The sequence below is a fragment of the Andrographis paniculata genome, unplaced genomic scaffold, assembly GCF_009805555.1.
Source record: "Andrographis paniculata isolate CXL003 unplaced genomic scaffold, ASM980555v1 Contig52END, whole genome shotgun sequence".
NCBI classification, from domain to species: domain Eukaryota; kingdom Viridiplantae; phylum Streptophyta; class Magnoliopsida; order Lamiales; family Acanthaceae; genus Andrographis; species Andrographis paniculata.
This window is the reverse complement of record NW_026137587.1, coordinates 5,134,651-5,152,520: the sequence shown is the minus strand read 5'-3', so window position 1 is coordinate 5,152,520 and position 17,870 is coordinate 5,134,651. Positions and strand designations below refer to the sequence as shown.

Genomic DNA, 17,870 nt, shown 5'->3' with positions numbered 1-17,870 from the left:
AAAAATTCACTATTCATCCAAAAATATCAAATCAAACCTCCATTTTTTATTTTCTATATTATTCTAAATATCAATTTTATATTTGAAACATAATCTCAACCCCTATTTATATTACATTAAACAACTATTCTGATTAAAAAAAATTTTACTATTCAAATCCTAATTCAAAACCCAAGCCTCCAAACATACACACCCTAATTAAACTCTTCAAGTTGAAAGAGGCTCTACATGAAATTTTTTAAAAATTATAACCCCACATATATTTGCCCAAATTATTATACTATTGTACTATCTATCCCCTTCGCCTCCTCTCCAATTTGTCCAAATCCTCAACTCACTTTAGCCCCCCTTTTTTCCTTTACAATTATTATTATTATTATTATTATTATTATTATTATTATTATTATTATTCGCGAGTAAATTAAGTAAGTGGAATCTGCAGGTAAGGTGTTAGTGAATGAAGTTGAATTTGAGATGACAAACTCAAACTTGGAAGAAAACATCTCCTCCTCCTCGAATCTCACTTCATCATCTCATCGTCTTCATCTTCATCGTGTCTCCATTGAAGCTGAAACTGAAGCTGCAGTAGTAGTTTCTTCCAATTCCAACACAAGAAATATTCATCTTCATCTTGATCATGATCATCATCTCACTCCAACATTACTGCTCAAGAAGAAGAAGAGAAATCAGCCAGGCCATCCAGGTAAATTATTAATTAATTTTAACCATGTCAAAACCTAATCTTGATTCATTTTAACCCTAATTCTGATTTTTAATTTAACAACTTGGGTCTTCTCAATTTCACTCCCATTTCACCAAAATGAACTGTTTGGGGAAATGGGTTTTTTTGTCACTGAAATATTCGATCTGTATTCTGTAAATAGTGAATGAATGTTTGAATTAAACGTTTCAAGAAATTTAAACAGTGTGTTTCGTTAATTAAAGATGGTGCTATGACATTAAATTCTGCACTATTTTAATTAATTATGTTAGGGCCCACAAAAGCAATTCAATCAGTGGTGTATAATTCGAGTGAGTTTTATTTTTATTTATTTTTATTTTTATTTTTATTTTTGAACTCATATATCGAATTTAAATTCACTTGAATAAATACACATTTTCAACTCTATTTTCTTTTTCTTTTGCTTTTATATAATTCAATTTTGATCCAAGGTTTAGTCCAATATTTTATTCATGAAATATAGATTTATTCTATTATTGAACTGATTTTGTTTGACTCTATTGTTTTAAAAAGTTTCTTTTTTCTTTTTGAAAATCAGCTTTTGAATGCTGACTTGGACAAGAATTATTATGGGTGTGTTCTTTTGTAAAATAAACATATACATTTTCTATACAATTTTCTATATTTTATATAAAAAAAATAAAATTATAATTTTAAAATATTTCACAAACAAACACATTTTGTTTTGTCAAGTAAATTTTAGTGCACGTCGCAGCATTATGGTTAGTTTTTTATTATTAATTTTTGTTGCAAAGTCAATAATTTTTTATTCATATTTGTTTGATTGTTTTTTAAGTGAATTATACTAATAATTGTAAAGAAAGTGAATACTGTTTTAATTTCTTGAAAACCACAAAATTGTATAGTTAAAAAAAAAAAAAAAAAGCAAAAAAAAGAGCTAGGCCACAATTTAATCCTAGACTAGGGTAAACTTAATTGTGACAAATAAATCTTGAAAATACAAAATATATATATATATATATTTATATTGCATATATCTAAACAATAATTTGGGGTTTTTAATTCATATATATATGTTTTTGTCCCATGTTTGCAGACCCTAATGCAGAAGTAATAGCTTTGTCCCCAAAAGCCCTTTTGGCAACGAACAGATTTGTATGCGAAATATGCAAGAAAGGGTTCCAAAGGGATCAGAATCTGCAGCTGCACAGAAGAGGCCACAATCTGCCATGGAAGCTGAAGCAAAGATCCTCGAACAAGATGGAGTTTGTACGAAAAAAAGTTTATGTCTGCCCAGAGACAACATGTGTCCACCACGATCCTTCGAGGGCCCTGGGAGACCTGACAGGGATAAAGAAACACTTCTCCAGGAAACATGGGGAGAAGAAATGGAAATGCTTCAAGTGTTGTAAGAAGTATGCTGTTCAATCTGATTGGAAAGCCCATTCCAAGATTTGTGGCACTAAAGAATACAAGTGTCACTGTGGAACCCTTTTCTCAAGGTAATATTAATATATATATATTTAATTAATTAATTAGGCTTTATATATATATATATAATTATTTTGATTTTAAATGAGTTATAAGAAAGAATGGCCTTTAGGGGTTTTGATTGTTTGGCTGTAAATTATTATTGCAGTATGGGTTTTGGAGGTTTCTTGAATTTTTGTTTGTGGGGTGGGTTTTGATTATGATCAAAATTCTTACTTTCATTTATATTTACACATATTAGATATACAACATTAAATCACATGTGTATTTTTCGTTTACAATATCATGTTAAGCATTTATTTTTATTCAATTTTTTTAAAAAAAATAATTTTAATTGCTAACTTAAAAAAAAAAAAAAAAAGTTTTAGTTTCTCCTAGTATAGTTCAACTTTACATCAATCATTAGAAAAAACTAAAAAATAATCCACATACAAATATGATGCATGTCATTGATTACCAATACATTTTTCATACTATTTTTCTTTTATACAATTATATTTTAAATTTTTTAAAGCTGAATTGCTGTAAATAAGTGATTTTTTTTAAAAAAAAATAATTATTATATATATATATATTTTTTCTAACGGTAAGATTGATGTAGACATTGTAATTAAGTCTAGCAATAATGTTTAGAGTAGTGCAACTAATTTGTTAGTTGTTATAACTTATTATCTAGGATTTAAATTTTGTATTTTGAAATTTATTTTCTAATGTTTTAAATTTAGTTACGTGGGCTTTGAATTTTATTATAAATTCGGCAATGAGCATGCTATCCCACATATATATATATATATATGTATTTATATATTTGAGCTAACTTATTAACAAATTTCTGTAATATTTTGTGCATGCAGGAAGGATAGTTTTATTACACACAGAGCATTCTGCGATACTTTAGGGCAACAAAATCAAAATCAAAATCAAAATGCAAGAAAAAACAGCAGCACAATTATGATCCCAACCCTCGAATCATCTGCTTCAGATAATAAAGATTCTCTTCACCAAACGAATCTCCCAATCAAGAAAGAGCACCAGAATGGTTGTTTCACCCACACCCCCCAAATCCAGTCATGGCACCGCCTGTCCCCCCACCCACCACCACCACCCCCTGGTCCCTTCTTCCTCTCTGCTCCACCGCCGCCGCCTCCTCCGCCGCACCCGATCTTTCAAGATCTTCTCCACCAAAACCCTAATTATCCTGACATCAATGGCATCTTCTGGCCCTCCTCCCAGTATCCGTACAGTCACGTGCCGCCGGCTGCGGGTTTCATCAACAACAACAACCTCGACCTCCTGCCGTCACGTGACGAGCTTATCATCACCGGGCTGTCTTCTCGCCCCGATCACGGAGGGACACGTGGCGGGACAGGGACAGCACCCGCGGGTGACGTTATGATCAGTCACCCGCCTCCTCCGGCTGTATCTTCTGCTGCTTCTTCTTCTTCCCAGTATGCCTTGGTCTTCCATGGATTCGACGGGTCTGAATTCGAGGATTGCCTGAAATTGCAGGCGGTCATGGAAGATCAGTTCATCGGCAGCTGCAGGAATATTAATTATAACAATGGCGGCTGTAATGACGATGGATTGATGGCGACTAGGGATTTTCTGGGATTGAAGGAAAGTGATGATTTATTCAGTTTGAGCAATTACTTGGATGGATAATTACCAGGAATTCTTCAAATTAAATTAAAACCCTTGCAAGATTAGTTATTAGCTAGCTAGGTCTGTAATTTAATTTCAGGATTATTATTATTATTATTATTTTTATGGAGTATGTGTGTTTTAAATTTTAATGTTGTAACTTTTGGATAATTAGCGGTTTCGGTTCGGGTTTGGATATACCCGATCCACATCCGGACCCTACCCAAAACATTATTTTTAATTGATTAATATAGTATATATATTTCACATTAGTTCAAACTCCCTCATGCCCGTTTGCCTCCCAATTTCGAATTCAATCCAGCAATGGTGACGAAGAAGAGATCTGCAGCAGCAGCAGGAGAAGACGCCCGATGCCTGACGCTGCAGCTAGTGATGGAAAAAGGTCCGCTCGGGGGTCAGATCAGGGGCTACAAGCCCGGAACTTTGGTCAAAATTGGCCGGATTGCTCGAGGCAATACGCTCGCAATCAAAGACGCCGGAATATCCTCCAAACACCTCCGCATCCAGGTTGAACCCGCCCGGGACGGAGGACGCCATTGCTGGACTGTAACTGACTTAGGGTCTTCGAACGGGACGTTCCTGAACGGCGCACAGCTGGAGGAGTCGGAGCCTGCTGTTATCGCGGACGGTGATGTCATAAAAATGGGTGAGTTGACTTCGATTAGAGTTAAATTCGAAGCGAATGTGGAAGAGAGTAGGTTTAATTCTAGAAATGTGAGGAGGAACGCGAAGCGTAGGATGGGTGCGGTTGGGGAAGAATTAGGGATAATTGATGAGAACTCTGAGTCAGGGTTAGGGGAGGGTAATTGCACAGAAAATATAACCAATTTGGTTCCTGAATCCATAAACAAAAAGGATGAAAATTTGGGGGCATTAGTTAAAGAAAATGTGGGAGGAAGAAGAACACGGGGATCTGCAACGGCTAAATCAAAAAATGTGGGCGAAATTCATGTGAAAGTAGAGAGTTTGGAGAATGTAAGTTGGAGGAGGACTAGAAGTTCAAAGAAGGAAGACAATTTGAGGAGTTTGATGCACGAGGTTGATGAAGGTAATGAAATTTCTGTAGCTGAGGTTATCCAAGGGAGGAATGTGAACCTGGGAGGGACTAGGACTTGTAAGAACAATTTGAGTATGTCTGAGGATTCAAATGCTGCAGAAGGGGACAAAGATTTGGGGCTGAATGAGCTGGATGAAGATAATGAAATATCTGCTGCCATGGCAGAGATAGAGGTTGAGCAAGGGAGGAATTTGAGGAGTTCCAAGAATGAGGATTTAGAGCCCAATGAGGCTAAAGGCGTGCAAAGAGCGTGCATGAGGAGTACAAGGAGTTCGAGAAAGGAAGGAGTTGTTATAAGTGAAGTTGGAATTGATTTGAGTGTTAATGATGATAAAAGGATGAGGAAGGGTCCGAGAGGGAGAAGGAAGTTGCCTGCCCGAATTCCTGAGGAGAAAGAAGAAGAGAATTTGGAGAATATGTTATGTGAAGAAGAGGAAAGGGAAACAGAAGCTGCTGGTGTTGATGAGTTGGCAGAGCCAGGGGGAGAAGGTGTTTCGGGGTTGGCTAGCTCATCTGGGATCAAGAAAGATGTCGCTGGTGTTGGGAATGGGGAGGAGGCTGTAATTCCACTTCCGGATTTGGAGAAGATGACAATGGGGGAGTGGTTCGATTTTCTTGAAGTGTTTCTTCCTAAGCAGATTATTGATGCAACAGAGGCCATGGTTTCTGAGATGAAGTGGAAGGCGAAGAGATTGAATGAGTATATGATGAAGAAGAAGAAATCTTAAGGCAGCGACCTGGCAACAAATTTGTAAGTGTTTTGGAAATTCAAAACTGCATTATGCTGACAGTTTTGTTTTGCTATGTGATTCAAGAGTTTAGATCACTTAGAAGTTTGCTACTAGAACATTAGATCGAATGCTATTTGCATATAATACTGTGGAATCCAATAGAAAGATGCTTGGCATTTTGTTTACATTCATTGATTTCTACTATAGTTGTTAGATGCTGTAATGCTGTAAGTATTTGAGTTCGAATCTGGTTATCGATGATTTATCTAATTGCAGATTCGTGTTGGTTTCAGTTTTCCAAATGGCTTCTTATATTCATTCAGACAGCTTTATGGTCTCTTTGTGAATGCTCATCTTCTTTTTCATTAAAAGGAGCAGATGAAAGAAATCTCACATGACTGTACACATCCACACACCATCACTGCATAAATCTTTACTCCTTTTTTCACAGGAAAACTGCCCGGCCTTTGAATATGAGCCTCGAGGATTCATTCGAAACCCCACCTGAAAGCACTACTCCTGGATGCCACTTTCTCTGGCATGGCTGTTGAAGAGAAAGAAGAAGATTTTCATCCGAGGAAGAGTATCAGCTCTTATATTTGGTTCAGTGAGTATTTGGGAGAATGGGAAGATGACAACTTTCTAATGTATGCAAGATAGAATGGGATCATTACTTCAGGTAAGCTCTTCCATTGACTTTCTTTAATACGACATTTCCTCCGTCCCACGTCATTTGTTCCTATTTTTTTTTTTATTATATTTGTTTGTTTTTTTTATTTTTTAAAAAATTAATTATACACTTTAATTATATTTTTAATTTTAATTAAACTATTTACCTTAATCTATAAATATTTTTAGTATATAATAATTCTTTTTATTAATATATTTTTTAATTACTTATTAATTATATTTTACTTAAATTTTAAATTCTCGCAACTAATATTATCTAATATAGAGGAAGTACTGTATAGCATCGTAATAAATTGGGCTGGGTCAGACCTTTGTGGCCCGGGGCACAGCCCGGTTGGAAATTCAAACATTTTCAAAGTGGAGGAGGGAGTACTATATAGCATCGTACTAAATTGGGCGGGCCCAGACACGACTGTCCTTTGTGGCTCGGGTCACAGCCGGGTTGAAAATCCAAACATGATTTTTTTCAGCGTTCGGATCGAATTTTCGAACATGCTCTATTTTGGTCGATGCTCTCTTTTAATTTTTATCTTTTTCTACTGCGTTCACAAAAATTTAACATTACAAATGCCAACATTTCTAAAACTATAATATAGGGAGTATTATATTCTAGAGTAAATAATGTTATTGTTATTTTATTATTATTATTATCTTTCACCATTTTTTAAATAATTTTATGATAATTTATAGTAGAATTGAATTTTGTATGGATTTTTTTCTTAAATTAGGTGAAAAAATTATGTTTAAAATTTAAATAGAAAACACAATGATTGATAGTAAATTTGTTAAATATATGTATAATTATTACTAAAATAATGCCAGTCAATTTATTTATTATATCCAGAGTGACTTCAGAGCTTGGCGTTTGAGTAAAAGGCAAGAGAGGGAGACAAGATAGAGAAAGCCAAAGTGCAGGGAAGTGTTCGAAGCATTTGAGCTGCCAACAGTTGATCAAGAGCTGAATTGATCGAGTGTAAACTGGCGTCCAGGCATCGATCGAGTGAGGAGAGGATGGCTAGGAATCGGAGCTTCAAAAAAATGGCAGTGATCGTCTTCTTTTTTTCCATGTCGCTTTTGGTTTTGGTGGCTTTTGCTCCATTGCCTTCGGTTTCGCATCATCCTTCTTCTCCGATTCGTTTGGATAAAGTGAGTTGGTAGATTTGAAGTTGTGATAGTTAATTGTGTGTCTGTGTGTTTAGCTGGCTGGCTATTATTTTATTGTGGTTTGGACTTGTTTTGGTGAGACGTTGCAGTGTAGAATTTGAAAGGTTGTAGTTTGATTCAATAAGTAATCTTTCGAATTGTTTGATTTTAATGTGACCATTGAAGTGTTAGCTAGCTTAGGTTGGTTTTGAGCTTTGAGGAGTTAGTGAAACGGCTGCAGTCACTTAGAGGTTTAATATCTTTTTAAGATTAATAGCATTGAAGTAGTTTTTATAGGTTTATATTGTGGCAGGGAAATGAAAGAAGATTTGAGATAGCCGAGGACATGTTCTGGAAAGATGGGAAACCATTTAGGATAATTGGAGGTGATTTGCATTACTTTCGAGTGCACCCTGAGGTATAGTTTGACTTTGTAACCTTACCTGGTTATTTACAGTTGCTTGGTGAAAATTTAACCTTGGAATTATGTGTAACCATTGGGGTTTAGTACTGGGAAGATAGACTGCTGAGGGCCAAGGCATTGGGATTAAATGCTATACAAACTTATGTTCCATGGAATTTGCATGAGCCGAAACAAGGCCATCTGGTATTTGAGGGCTTCGCAGATATATTATTGTTCCTAAAGCTTTGCAAGAAACTAGATTTGTTGGTTTTGCTGCGACCTGGTCCATATATATGTGGAGGTTAGCAAATTCAATTTGGAGTTTTATATACTGCTCATCTTTTACCCCTCATTTTCTTGATGTCATCTGATTCTGATATAAAGGTGTTTCAATGTGTATGAATATTTCACCAATTCGCTGAAAGGTTCTTCTTGTGTGTTTGGTATTTGAAATTTTGTAGGTTTTTGCCAGTTAGTGGAAATGTATCAGTTTGCTTGGAAATTTCAGTTCCTTTTGTATAAAGTTGTTTATAGGCGAATCAATCTTATTCTTCAGTCAATGTGAAGAAAATTCAAAGGGAGAGCTTTTTTATTAATGCAAGGGAGCGTGTAGGCAATTTGAAATAGTCTTTTTCTTATCGTTGTTCTTTTTTATGAAACTAATATATCTGGTGGAGCTGACATGTGATCCATGTAGTTTTCTTGTCTGATGGTGAAATTTTCATTGGAGCTGAGGGCACTGAGTGCATGATAGGATTGCATGTATAATAATGATTTCATGCTTGTGTTTCTGCTTTAGCATTTTCTTCCTATGAAGGTGGATATTAACATTTGGTTGCCACATGAACTTTGCTAGCAAAATATGACTGGTTAGGACCCTATCAGTTATACAAAAAAATCAACATATTATTGTACTCAATCCCAGTTTTTGACTTTACATAGTTCTTCCAAATGCTTGGTTTTTTCTTCAGTCAGTTGAAACAGTTTACATCTAGATTTCAGTAGCTAGCACTTTACATGAAATTTTGATCTGGAGATATGTATAGCACAGACCTCAGGAACTTCTGCCACTTAATTATACTCTTGACCTTTTCTTTTGGTTGTAGAGTGGGATTTGGGTGGCTTCCCTCCATGGTTACTTACTAAGGAGCCTGCTGTTAGGCTAAGATCATCAGACCCTGCCTTCCTTGACTCTGTAAATTTTTCATATGCATTTATGTTCTGCTGCATGGTGCAAGTATACTGGTTTGCAAGGATAGCTTATTTTTTCATGTTGCATTAATTTCAAAATAATGTATCTGTGCCACAGCCCACAGGTATGCAATCATATTAAGTGGTAAAAGATTTGTAATGAACTTACGAAGCATGTAACAGCAAGAGATATTGCACAATTGTTTGTACAAGTGAAAAACTGTGTTACAAAAAGAAAAAATAAAGGGTTGCATATGGTGGTTTAATTCCTAAGAAAAGTTTTGAGCCATTTGGCAGTATTAACTTTGACTCGCTGGTTCAGCAGACTTAAAAGATTCATGTGTTTTATTCCTAAAGTTTACACAAATTGGTGCTTCATGATAATTTATTCTAGGTTGAAAAGTGGTGGAATGTTCTACTTCCAAAAATTTCTCCTTTTCTCTACAGCAATGGAGGTCCTATTGCAATGGTCCAGGTTTGTTATATCTATTTACTCATCATATTGAATTTTGAATTGATAAGTTGTAGTAACTTGTGATACAGACCAAGAATTGTAAGCAACTAATTAAATAGAGCAAAAATAAAATTTAGTGGATATTAATCACCACCTGAAAACAATCTGTTTCCATGACCTTAGCCTGCCTGTGAAAAAAAAAATAATATTTTCCTCAATTGAGTACTCTCAGTTAGCAATAATGAATCATCAGTAACTTAAAACAAGATGAGTAGCCTCTTAAACCTGCAAACCTACCAGTTTAGTACCCAATAATTTTATTAATTTGAAGAGAAACTGTTTCAGTTTCAAATACAGGCCAATTCTTTAGTTCCATTAATTGCTTCTATCAAATTAATAAACTTCCAAAAATTATAGGTTTGCTTACGGTTTTTTTTTGTGGGTGAAATAGTTGTTGAGTGTGATGCTGCGTTGGATGTAATGTTTTTGAAGAGAAAAATAAAAGATTGAATAGTAAAAAAAAATTGGAAAAAACACCAAGTAGGCAAACCCAATGATCCTTGCCATTATGTTGTAATACTTTTTCCTTTTTATTTATTTATTTTTAAATTTATGATAAAACCATTGTGCAATACTGTTATTGTTTGAGTGGAGTTGGAAAAGGTCAAAGATTAGATTTTCTAGCTCCATGTTAATTTGCCTTAATCTGTGCATTGGAAACCATACTGCTTATAGCTACTAATGAGTAGAAGCTCATCATATTTTTACTCCATGTTGTGTAAGATGATGGTAATTATGTGATCTTGTTTAGCAAACATATTATATGCCAATTTCTGACAATCGTGCTTGTTCGCATATAGGTTGAGAATGAATATGGTTCATATGGAGATGACAAGGCTTACCTGCATTATTTGGTCAAACTTGCACGAAGGCACCTTGGGGATGATACAATATTGTGAGCTGAAGCAGCAAACAGTGGGCATTGCCGCTGCTTTTATTAAGTGGACATATTCTATCTTTCCATTTTGCAGAAATTTAATGCAAGCAAACTACTTAAATTCAATTTTTGTTTATACCTGCAATGGCCTGAGATCTAGAAAAATATTAAAATGATGTCAACCAACTTGTTATGTTCCAGGGTTGGTGGACATTGATGTTGTTCTCATTTTCTATTTGGGTTTGCAGGTATACCACCGATGGAGGTACTAGGGAAACCCTTCATAAAGGAACAATTCCTGGAGATGTTGTTTTCTCAGGTAGCATGACTGGAATACTTTATAGATATTCCTCGCTGTCTAAGTGAATTCTGACTTTACATTGCTGCTTTTTATTCATTTGTACTCCGATATTCACAGACACTTATTTTGTTGAGGAAGTATAACCAGTAATAAGGTCAACGTTGACTGTTAAATCGGATCCGCAAAAGATATGTTCAGATTATTACCATGTCCACAGCCACTCAAGCAAGCTAATGGTCATTGTGGTTGTTGTTCATTAGCAATCACACGGTTCACATGGGATTTGTTGGTTTGATTTTTTGGAGGTGATATGGTTATTGAATGTGATATTTTGAATGAAAAATTGGTGTTCATGTGATGATTTTTGGAGAGAAATTGGGAGGTTAAATAGTAAAAAGTTGGTCTGAAAACTACAAGTAAACAAACCATCAATTCTTTGATCATATCTTCACAATATTGGACTTCACACAGGGCATGAGAGGAGTCTTAATCCACAGTTTGGCTTCGTATGCTACTTGAGTGTTGAGTGTCTAACCAGTTAGTAATTCATTGAGTGTCTGACCAGATGGATCTTTCTTTATTTTTATTTTTTTACAGCTGTTGACTTTTCCACTGGAGAGGAACCATGGGCAATATTCAAGTTACAGAAAGAGTTTAATGCACCAGGGAAATCACCTCCTCTTTCAGCGTTGGTATCTTCTAAAATTTATTACTACATTTGCATTGCAGCATATAACAACCATGCATCATTCCAGTGAATTCTATACTGGCTGGCTCACACATTGGGGAGAGAATATTGCGAGTACGGGTGCACAGTTTACAGCTACTAACTTGGAAAATATTTTGTCAAAGAATGGATCTGCCGTTCTTTATGTAAGTCTTTAAACTCAACCTTTATTTGTTGAAAATGTCTTTTTCCACCACTCACTGAATGCTTTATATCTAGATGGCACATGGTGGATCAAACTTTGGTTTTTATAGTGGTGCTAATACTGGATCAAATGAGTCAGACTACCAGCCTGATCTTACATCCTATGATTATGTGAGGACCTTAGTAGACTCTTTATGTTTTTTGTTACCTTAATAAGTGTTACCACAACCATAATTAATTCATTTTCTTTTTCAACTGTCACCTGTTTTCTAGGATGCACCTATTAGGGAATCTGGAGACGTGGATAATGAAAAATACGAAGGTACTTGAACCTTGCAGATACCTTTCCCAGATATATTTTGCATTTCTCTTTTGTCTTTTACATGATTGGTTGCTTCATTCAGAGCCTTGTTTCAGTTTAATGTTTGAATTGACTTTAAACCAAGTCAGTTTACAGAGGCTACCAGATATGTATTTTCAGAATCCTCATGCAAATGCAATTTATTTTCTTGATCTAGTTTTTATCTTCTTATTTTTTATGCTGGACTTTCTCATAAGAAACTGGTTATCTGATACGGATGCTATTATTACAATCATTAGGCAGTATGAACACTGGGTTCAATCCTCGATTAGTTTTTGAAGTGGTCCCTTCTGATCTGTTTATTAGAATAAAACTCAAATGATTAGATACATTGTATATATTATCTATTTGTTTTTGTTGCAATTTATAGATTTACTTAAAAAGGAGTTTCAAAGTGATAATTATCTTGCCCTTTAAATGAGAAACCCTTACTGATTATTCTGTGATTTTGATGATCATGTGGCATTGCTTTCAGCTCTGAGAAGGGTTATTGCCAAATACAGTGCAGAGCCACTTGCTTCTGTTCCCCCTAATAATGAGAGGATAGCTTATGGCCAAATTAAGCTCGACAGAGTTTCATATTTGTTTGATACAATCAGCATGAAAGGCCGTGCCGATGTGGTTGAGTCTGCTAATCCAATCGCAATGGAAGTTATTGGACAGGTGATGAAGCACCAACTGCACTTTGATTCTTGAAAACAAGCTTAAATGATTGAATACAGATGATGAGTTCATTTAACTTGCTGTGTTTTCTCTTCCAGATGTTCGGCTTCATCTTATATTCTTCACAGTACACTCCAAAAGACGACAAAAGTATATTGTCCATACCAAAGGTTAGCGCCAGTCATATTTGCAAAGGAAGGTTCCTTTAATTCACAACCATTCTTGTTGGCCTGGTCTTAAAATGTTCTGTAACTCTCACATTCAAGAATCATCTATTTTTCAGGTGCACGACCGAGCTCAAGTGTTTATTTCCTGCCCAAAAGATAGTGAGAAGAGGCCAACATACGTTGGTGTCATCGCAAGATGGTCTAATAAACCCATTTACCTGCCGCGCTTAAAATGTGAATCCGAAACTAAATTATATATCCTGGTATGGATACCCAATGCTTTCAAATTCTGTAAAGAATTTCTTTTGTCAAGTTGACATTGCTCTTTACTTTTGCAGGTTGAAAATATGGGTCGCATAAATTATGGGAAATATATTTTCGACAGGAAGGTAACTATCATTAACCCTGTGTTGATACCATCACTAGTATTTCACCGGCATTGATTATTGTTCGGATATTTGCTTTCAGGGCATTTTGTCAGCTGTTTATCTTGATGGGAACCCTCTGTACCATTGGGAAATGCTTCCTATCGCCTTCCAAAATCTGAACGAAGCCCGTAACCCCATCATTCTGAAACAAAGTATGAATGGATCTTCGTACAAAAATCCGAAAAACAAGAGTGAGTCCCTCTATAAGCTGCCATTGCATCTTCTTTCCTCGATATTGTTCTGTAGCTACAAAAAGGCATGTTAATTCTAACATTTGCTTCCCTTTGCAGATAATATTCATGAACCAGCTTTTTACGCCGGCCACTTCACCATCGACAAAGTCAGAGACACATATCTATCCTTCAGAGGCTGGAGTAAAGGAATTGCATTTGTTAATGATATTAACATTGGTCGATTTTGGCCGGTAAATTTACTCATTTTCATCCGGCAAAACAGCCTTGATTGCCTTCTTGTTCTGTCTTCAATGTGCAAATGACACTGTGGTTTCGTCTCGATTTTTTGCAGTCTGCTGGACCTCAATGCAACCTTTATGTGCCGGCGCCATTCCTACGGCAAGGAGATAATAATGTGGTATAAATCATACTGACATACTAATGTTCTTGAAACTTAGGGAGAGGAAACATATTTGTAGTAGATTGCATAGTGAATTTATTTTGAGACTAATTAACCAATTGGTTCATTCTGCACAATCAGGTCATCTTGGAGCTCGAACCCCCGAAACCAGATCTGGTTGTGAGCTCAGCTGATGGCCCCGATTTCACCTGCGGCTCTAAGAGCTCAAAACTTGGTAAATCAAGAAGACAAGGTGTTTTGATCTCCTGATCTCCTGAGGTACCGAAATGAAATAAGATCATGTAGATTCTATCTGAGGAATATCCTACACTCCAATGTCCCATTGGGCCATACCATACAGTATCGAGCGCAGAAGGCTAAATGTGTACCTAGATTCATTAGCATATACTTCGCCATTCATTAGAAGAATTCATAATGTTCTGTCCCAACAGCGTTAACACGCTCCGAGCTAAATGCAGATTATGATATCAGCAAAAATTCCCGAAAAAATAGGATGGGGTTTTATTTTAAGATTGTGCTTCAGTGTTTTTCAGTTCTGGTTTCGATCCGGATACAGCAGCCGTTGCTGCTGCAGTCACGGCAGCTGCAGCTGCGCCGAGCTTCACTCCACCAGCTGCTTTCATTGCGCCTCCGATTTTAGCAAAGGCAGCAATCCCTCCGACGAGCATTGCTCTTAATGCTACTGTTGGTTTCACCGACATACTTCACTGACTGCAGATTCAGGGTCGAAGATTTAATAGGGGCGAAGAACTAAGGAGCGACAATAAATCAAAATAAAATCGAAAACAGGCACCACCCAACAATTCATCAAGTTCAATAAACAGTTCATCAAGAATGTTAATATGCAACCAGTAAGATATGTAGATTCGAAAATACTTTATTAATAGCATATGCAGAGAGTGCATATTGTTTTATTGGAAAAATGAAGATAAAATCTCGTAACATAAATGAGAATGAACAGCAGCTCCTTCTACATTATTATGGAAGTCAAACTGTTGCTACTGATTCAAGTTTCTCACGCAGTGCATATGTAAATTAAGCTTCAAAATTAGAGCTGTTAAACTAGCCGAGCGCAGTGCATATGTAAATTAAGCTTCAAAATTAGAGCTGTTAAACTAGCCGAACGAGCTCGAGTATCGGTTGTTCTAGCTCGACTCGAACTTGTTGACGATATAAGCTCAGCTCGGCTCGGCTCGTTAAGAATTCGAGCCAAAATAGTGGCTCTAGCTCGACTCGTTAGACTCAAATTCAAGCTCGAGCTCGACTTGAATTTTATATATATTCTATATATTTTTTTAATATATTTAATTTTATTCATAATTTTTTATAATAAAATATTCAAATTTTAATAATAAATGTAGATTTTGATATAAAAAATTATATATATTATATTAATATATAAATAATATAAATATATTATCACTATAAGAAAATTAATTTTTCGAGCTCGAGCTCGGTGCTCGGTTCGTTTATCTCTATAAATGAACCGAGCCGATTCGTTTAACAGCCTTATTCAAAATGCATAGTGAAACCCTAAGACCATGAAATTGAACAAATAATTCACTCTCCAGTTTCAATCAACACAAGAACACATCACAAATTGTTCCAAAGTCTTTCAAAAACGATTAAACAAAATGAAAAGGCTATCATCTCATCAAGAACACACAGCCATGCCAAATTCAAAGCCTTCTCAAAGCTGATTGCCAAAAGAAATGTCAATTTCCCAAAATGAATCATTACCTAAACACGACACATCCCAACAAATGCTTAATTGTCACTCAAAAATCGCCCAGCCAGATATTCTCTAGGAGCAAAATAGAAGAACTAGAGCTAAAAGGCAAAACGAAGCTAAAATAAATCATCCGGAGCAATCAGCAACCGGCAATCCAAAGAATACATAGAATTTTCACCAAATAGTTGTTCGAAAGCAAATGAATTCGATTGATCAAAGCACCTAATCACAGAAAACACAGTTGAAAAACGAACCTCGAATCAATCCCCAACTCTCGCAATCCAGCAAACGGAATTCTCCTCGAGTCCGATTTTCTTTTTTTTTCTTCTTCTGTGCGCACCATTGTAAAATGTTTTGAATCCACGTTGACTTAACAGAGATCATTTTGGGCCTTACTTTTGGCCCAATAATAATTTTTAAGCCCAAAGCCATATGGGCTCAGGGAACTACACGACGACGTTTTTATTCGCTCTGTTTCTTCGTGAGTTGGGAGGTCTCCAACAATGGAGAATTTCGGTGGAGGGAATTGGACGATGATTCCCAACATTCAATCCCATAGTAATCCCGCTACTCCGTCAAATCAGGATCATTTGTTCCTTCAACAGCAGCAGTTCAATCAGCAGCAGCAGCAATTTCAGCAGCAATTCAATCAGCAACAGGCGCGTTTCCAACAACCACCACAACAGCAGCAGCAGCAACAACAACAACAACAGCATCACCAGTCTCTCGCCTCTCACTTTCATCTGCTCCATGTAATTTTCCGATTTTCGTCCCTTTTTAATCGATTCTGTTTGCGCGCTAGTTAGGTTTTTTTTTTTAAAAAAATAATAATAACAATAATGATGAAACATGTTTGGAATTCGTTTCAGCTGGTGGAGAAATTAGCTGATGTGACTGAAAATGGGGCTAGGGATCAGCAAACTGATGCTTTGGTTGGTATTCTATTGTTATTTTGACCTTTAATTGCATCAAATTGGTATAATTTCGAGATCAAGTTTGCCTGACCTAATTAGAAAGTATAATCATGCTTTCAGTTGTTGCAATATAATATGCATTTTATGTATGATGGTACAAATAATCCATTTGCAATTATTCTTCTGTTGCTACTGGATCATTCAGCTGGATTTTGGTTTTTCTGATATAACAATGGTGGTTGTTTACTTTCATGGAAGGTTGGTGAGTTGAACACACAGTTTGAGAAATGCCAGCAACTATTAAACTCTATCTCAGGCACAATTAAGGCCAAATCCACGGTAACTCCCGACTCAATATTTTTGCCTATTTTCCATTATTTTAGCCATCACGAGGGATTACTGAAGAATTTCTTTGTTCAAATTAAATGCCATAGCTTTAAAAAACTAAATCTTGTTTCCTGTATCGAATGCTGTGTTATCATGGCTTAGTTTAAACCCGACAAGTGCATAGTGGTTTTGTATTGATAAAGCACGGATTGAAAATAATTCTTGTTCGATAAATACTCAATTGTTCTTTCTGGTGCATCATGATTGACAGACTGTTGAGGAACAAAAGCACAGGCGGGAGGAAACTGAGAAATTGCTGATGCAACGAAGGTAGGTTTGTGTGTTTTCGTGTAAATTTGCCATGAACTGAACTTGGTGCTGCATTAATTGGCAATCCATTCTGCTCTATTTTGCTAAAGTAGAAATCATTATTGGTGTTATAGAATTAGAATGTATGTCTGTATATGAGACAAAGTTTTCACTGGTTCAGGGATCTTATATCAAAGTACAGAAGTTCAGTTCAAGAACTCATCCAGGATCAAATCTAAGTGCTTGCCCTCTAATTTGGGTAAAATCCCTTGTGTTCTTGCATCCTTACAACACGAAAAACCATTGTTCTAACTCTTTGGTGTACCTGATAGAGGTATATATATATATATATATATGTTCTCATTTGTGGCTCAGATATAGTTGGAAAGTTTTTGTAATGTTGATATTGATATTTGTTGATTTTCTGCTTTGTAATGACTTCTTTATTTTAGATCATTGGAACCAAATGGTTTGGGTTACTCTCTTATTTAAATAGGATCATGAAATTGGGATGATTGTGAGATTATCCTTCATTAAAGAATACGGGTGTGTTTGGAATTTTGGTTTTAAATAATAAAATTTTGAATTGAAATAGTTGTTCGATGAATATGTAAAATTTAATTTTAGTATAATATAGTAAATAAATAATAGGTGCTTGATTTGATATTTTTCTGATGGTAAAAAAAAAAAAATTACAATAGTAAAATCGATCTCACAAGTAAATACACCCTTTGTGTTTTC

At 35.7% G+C, this 17,870-nt stretch overlaps 5 protein-coding genes across 7 annotated transcripts; 4 read left to right on the top strand and 1 right to left on the bottom strand.

The window, feature by feature from the left end:
- Positions 1-311: 311 nt before the first annotated feature.
- On the top strand, positions 312-4,021 carry LOC127254563 (protein indeterminate-domain 7-like). The gene is made up of 3 exons (XM_051279728.1): positions 312-703; positions 1,800-2,205; positions 3,049-4,021. Exons 1-3 carry the CDS (start codon positions 475-477, stop codon positions 3,854-3,856), a joined length of 1,443 nt encoding a protein of 480 aa, XP_051135685.1. The 5' UTR covers positions 312-474; the 3' UTR covers positions 3,857-4,021.
- Positions 4,022-4,145: 124 nt separating this feature from the next.
- LOC127254562 (uncharacterized) lies at positions 4,146-5,895 on the top strand. The gene has a single exon (XM_051279727.1). The coding sequence runs from the start codon at positions 4,160-4,162 to the stop codon at positions 5,639-5,641; it is 1,482 nt and encodes a 493-aa protein (XP_051135684.1). The 5' UTR covers positions 4,146-4,159; the 3' UTR covers positions 5,642-5,895.
- Positions 5,896-6,143: 248 nt separating this feature from the next.
- LOC127254560 (beta-galactosidase 17) lies at positions 6,144-14,357 on the top strand. 3 transcript variants are annotated; one of them, XM_051279724.1, is made up of 20 exons: positions 6,144-6,323; positions 7,179-7,480; positions 7,791-7,895; positions 7,986-8,181; positions 8,987-9,075; positions 9,466-9,546; positions 10,386-10,480; positions 10,711-10,781; positions 11,361-11,451; positions 11,519-11,636; positions 11,710-11,805; positions 11,908-11,956; positions 12,471-12,658; positions 12,757-12,828; positions 12,942-13,088; positions 13,164-13,214; positions 13,294-13,444; positions 13,544-13,677; positions 13,779-13,844; positions 13,968-14,357. In XM_051279724.1, the coding sequence occupies exons 2-20, from the start codon at positions 7,346-7,348 to the stop codon at positions 14,094-14,096; spliced, it is 2,064 nt and encodes a 687-aa protein (XP_051135681.1). In that variant the 5' UTR covers positions 6,144-6,323; positions 7,179-7,345; the 3' UTR covers positions 14,097-14,357. The 3 variants fall into 3 exon arrangements, with proteins under 3 accessions (XP_051135681.1, XP_051135682.1, XP_051135683.1); XM_051279725.1 differs by lacking the exon at positions 6,144-6,323 and having other exon boundaries at positions 7,344-7,480; positions 7,775-7,895; XM_051279726.1 differs by lacking the exons at positions 6,144-6,323; positions 7,179-7,480; positions 7,791-7,895 and having other exon boundaries at positions 8,122-8,181; positions 8,987-9,546; positions 10,386-10,565.
- LOC127254564 (uncharacterized) lies at positions 14,205-15,939 on the bottom strand. Its single transcript, XM_051279729.1, has 2 exons — positions 15,834-15,939; positions 14,205-14,558 (listed from the first exon to the last, which is right to left on the bottom strand). The coding sequence occupies exon 2, from the start codon at positions 14,546-14,548 to the stop codon at positions 14,354-14,356; it is 195 nt and encodes a 64-aa protein (XP_051135686.1). The 5' UTR covers positions 14,549-14,558; positions 15,834-15,939; the 3' UTR covers positions 14,205-14,353.
- A 116-nt stretch (positions 15,940-16,055) lies between these two features.
- LOC127254619 (mediator of RNA polymerase II transcription subunit 9) lies at positions 16,056-17,608 on the top strand. Its single transcript, XM_051279832.1, has 5 exons — positions 16,056-16,331; positions 16,449-16,511; positions 16,752-16,832; positions 17,092-17,150; positions 17,311-17,608. Exons 1-5 carry the CDS (start codon positions 16,083-16,085, stop codon positions 17,366-17,368), a joined length of 510 nt encoding a protein of 169 aa, XP_051135789.1. The 5' UTR covers positions 16,056-16,082; the 3' UTR covers positions 17,369-17,608.
- The last annotated feature ends 262 nt before the right edge of the window (positions 17,609-17,870 follow it).

Coding starts and splice junctions, on each gene's coding strand:
- LOC127254563 (XM_051279728.1), top strand. CDS start 475: ATGACAAACTCAAACTTGGAAGAAAACATCTCCTCCTCCTCGAATCTC. Junction 704..1,799: donor AAATCAGCCAGGCCATCCAG/GTAAATTATTAA, acceptor CCATGTTTGCAG/ACCCTAATGCAGAAGTAATA. Junction 2,206..3,048: donor TGTGGAACCCTTTTCTCAAG/GTAATATTAATA, acceptor TTGTGCATGCAG/GAAGGATAGTTTTATTACAC.
- LOC127254562 (XM_051279727.1), top strand. CDS start 4,160: ATGGTGACGAAGAAGAGATCTGCAGCAGCAGCAGGAGAAGACGCCCGA.
- LOC127254564 (XM_051279729.1), bottom strand. CDS start 14,548: ATGTCGGTGAAACCAACAGTAGCATTAAGAGCAATGCTCGTCGGAGGG.
- LOC127254619 (XM_051279832.1), top strand. CDS start 16,083: ATGGAGAATTTCGGTGGAGGGAATTGGACGATGATTCCCAACATTCAA. Junction 16,512..16,751: donor ATCAGCAAACTGATGCTTTG/GTTGGTATTCTA, acceptor CTTTCATGGAAG/GTTGGTGAGTTGAACACACA. Junction 16,833..17,091: donor CAATTAAGGCCAAATCCACG/GTAACTCCCGAC, acceptor CATGATTGACAG/ACTGTTGAGGAACAAAAGCA.
- LOC127254560 (XM_051279724.1), top strand. CDS start 7,346: ATGGCTAGGAATCGGAGCTTCAAAAAAATGGCAGTGATCGTCTTCTTT. Junction 7,896..7,985: donor ACTTTCGAGTGCACCCTGAG/GTATAGTTTGAC, acceptor ATTGGGGTTTAG/TACTGGGAAGATAGACTGCT. Junction 10,481..10,710: donor CTTGGGGATGATACAATATT/GTGAGCTGAAGC, acceptor TTGGGTTTGCAG/GTATACCACCGATGGAGGTA.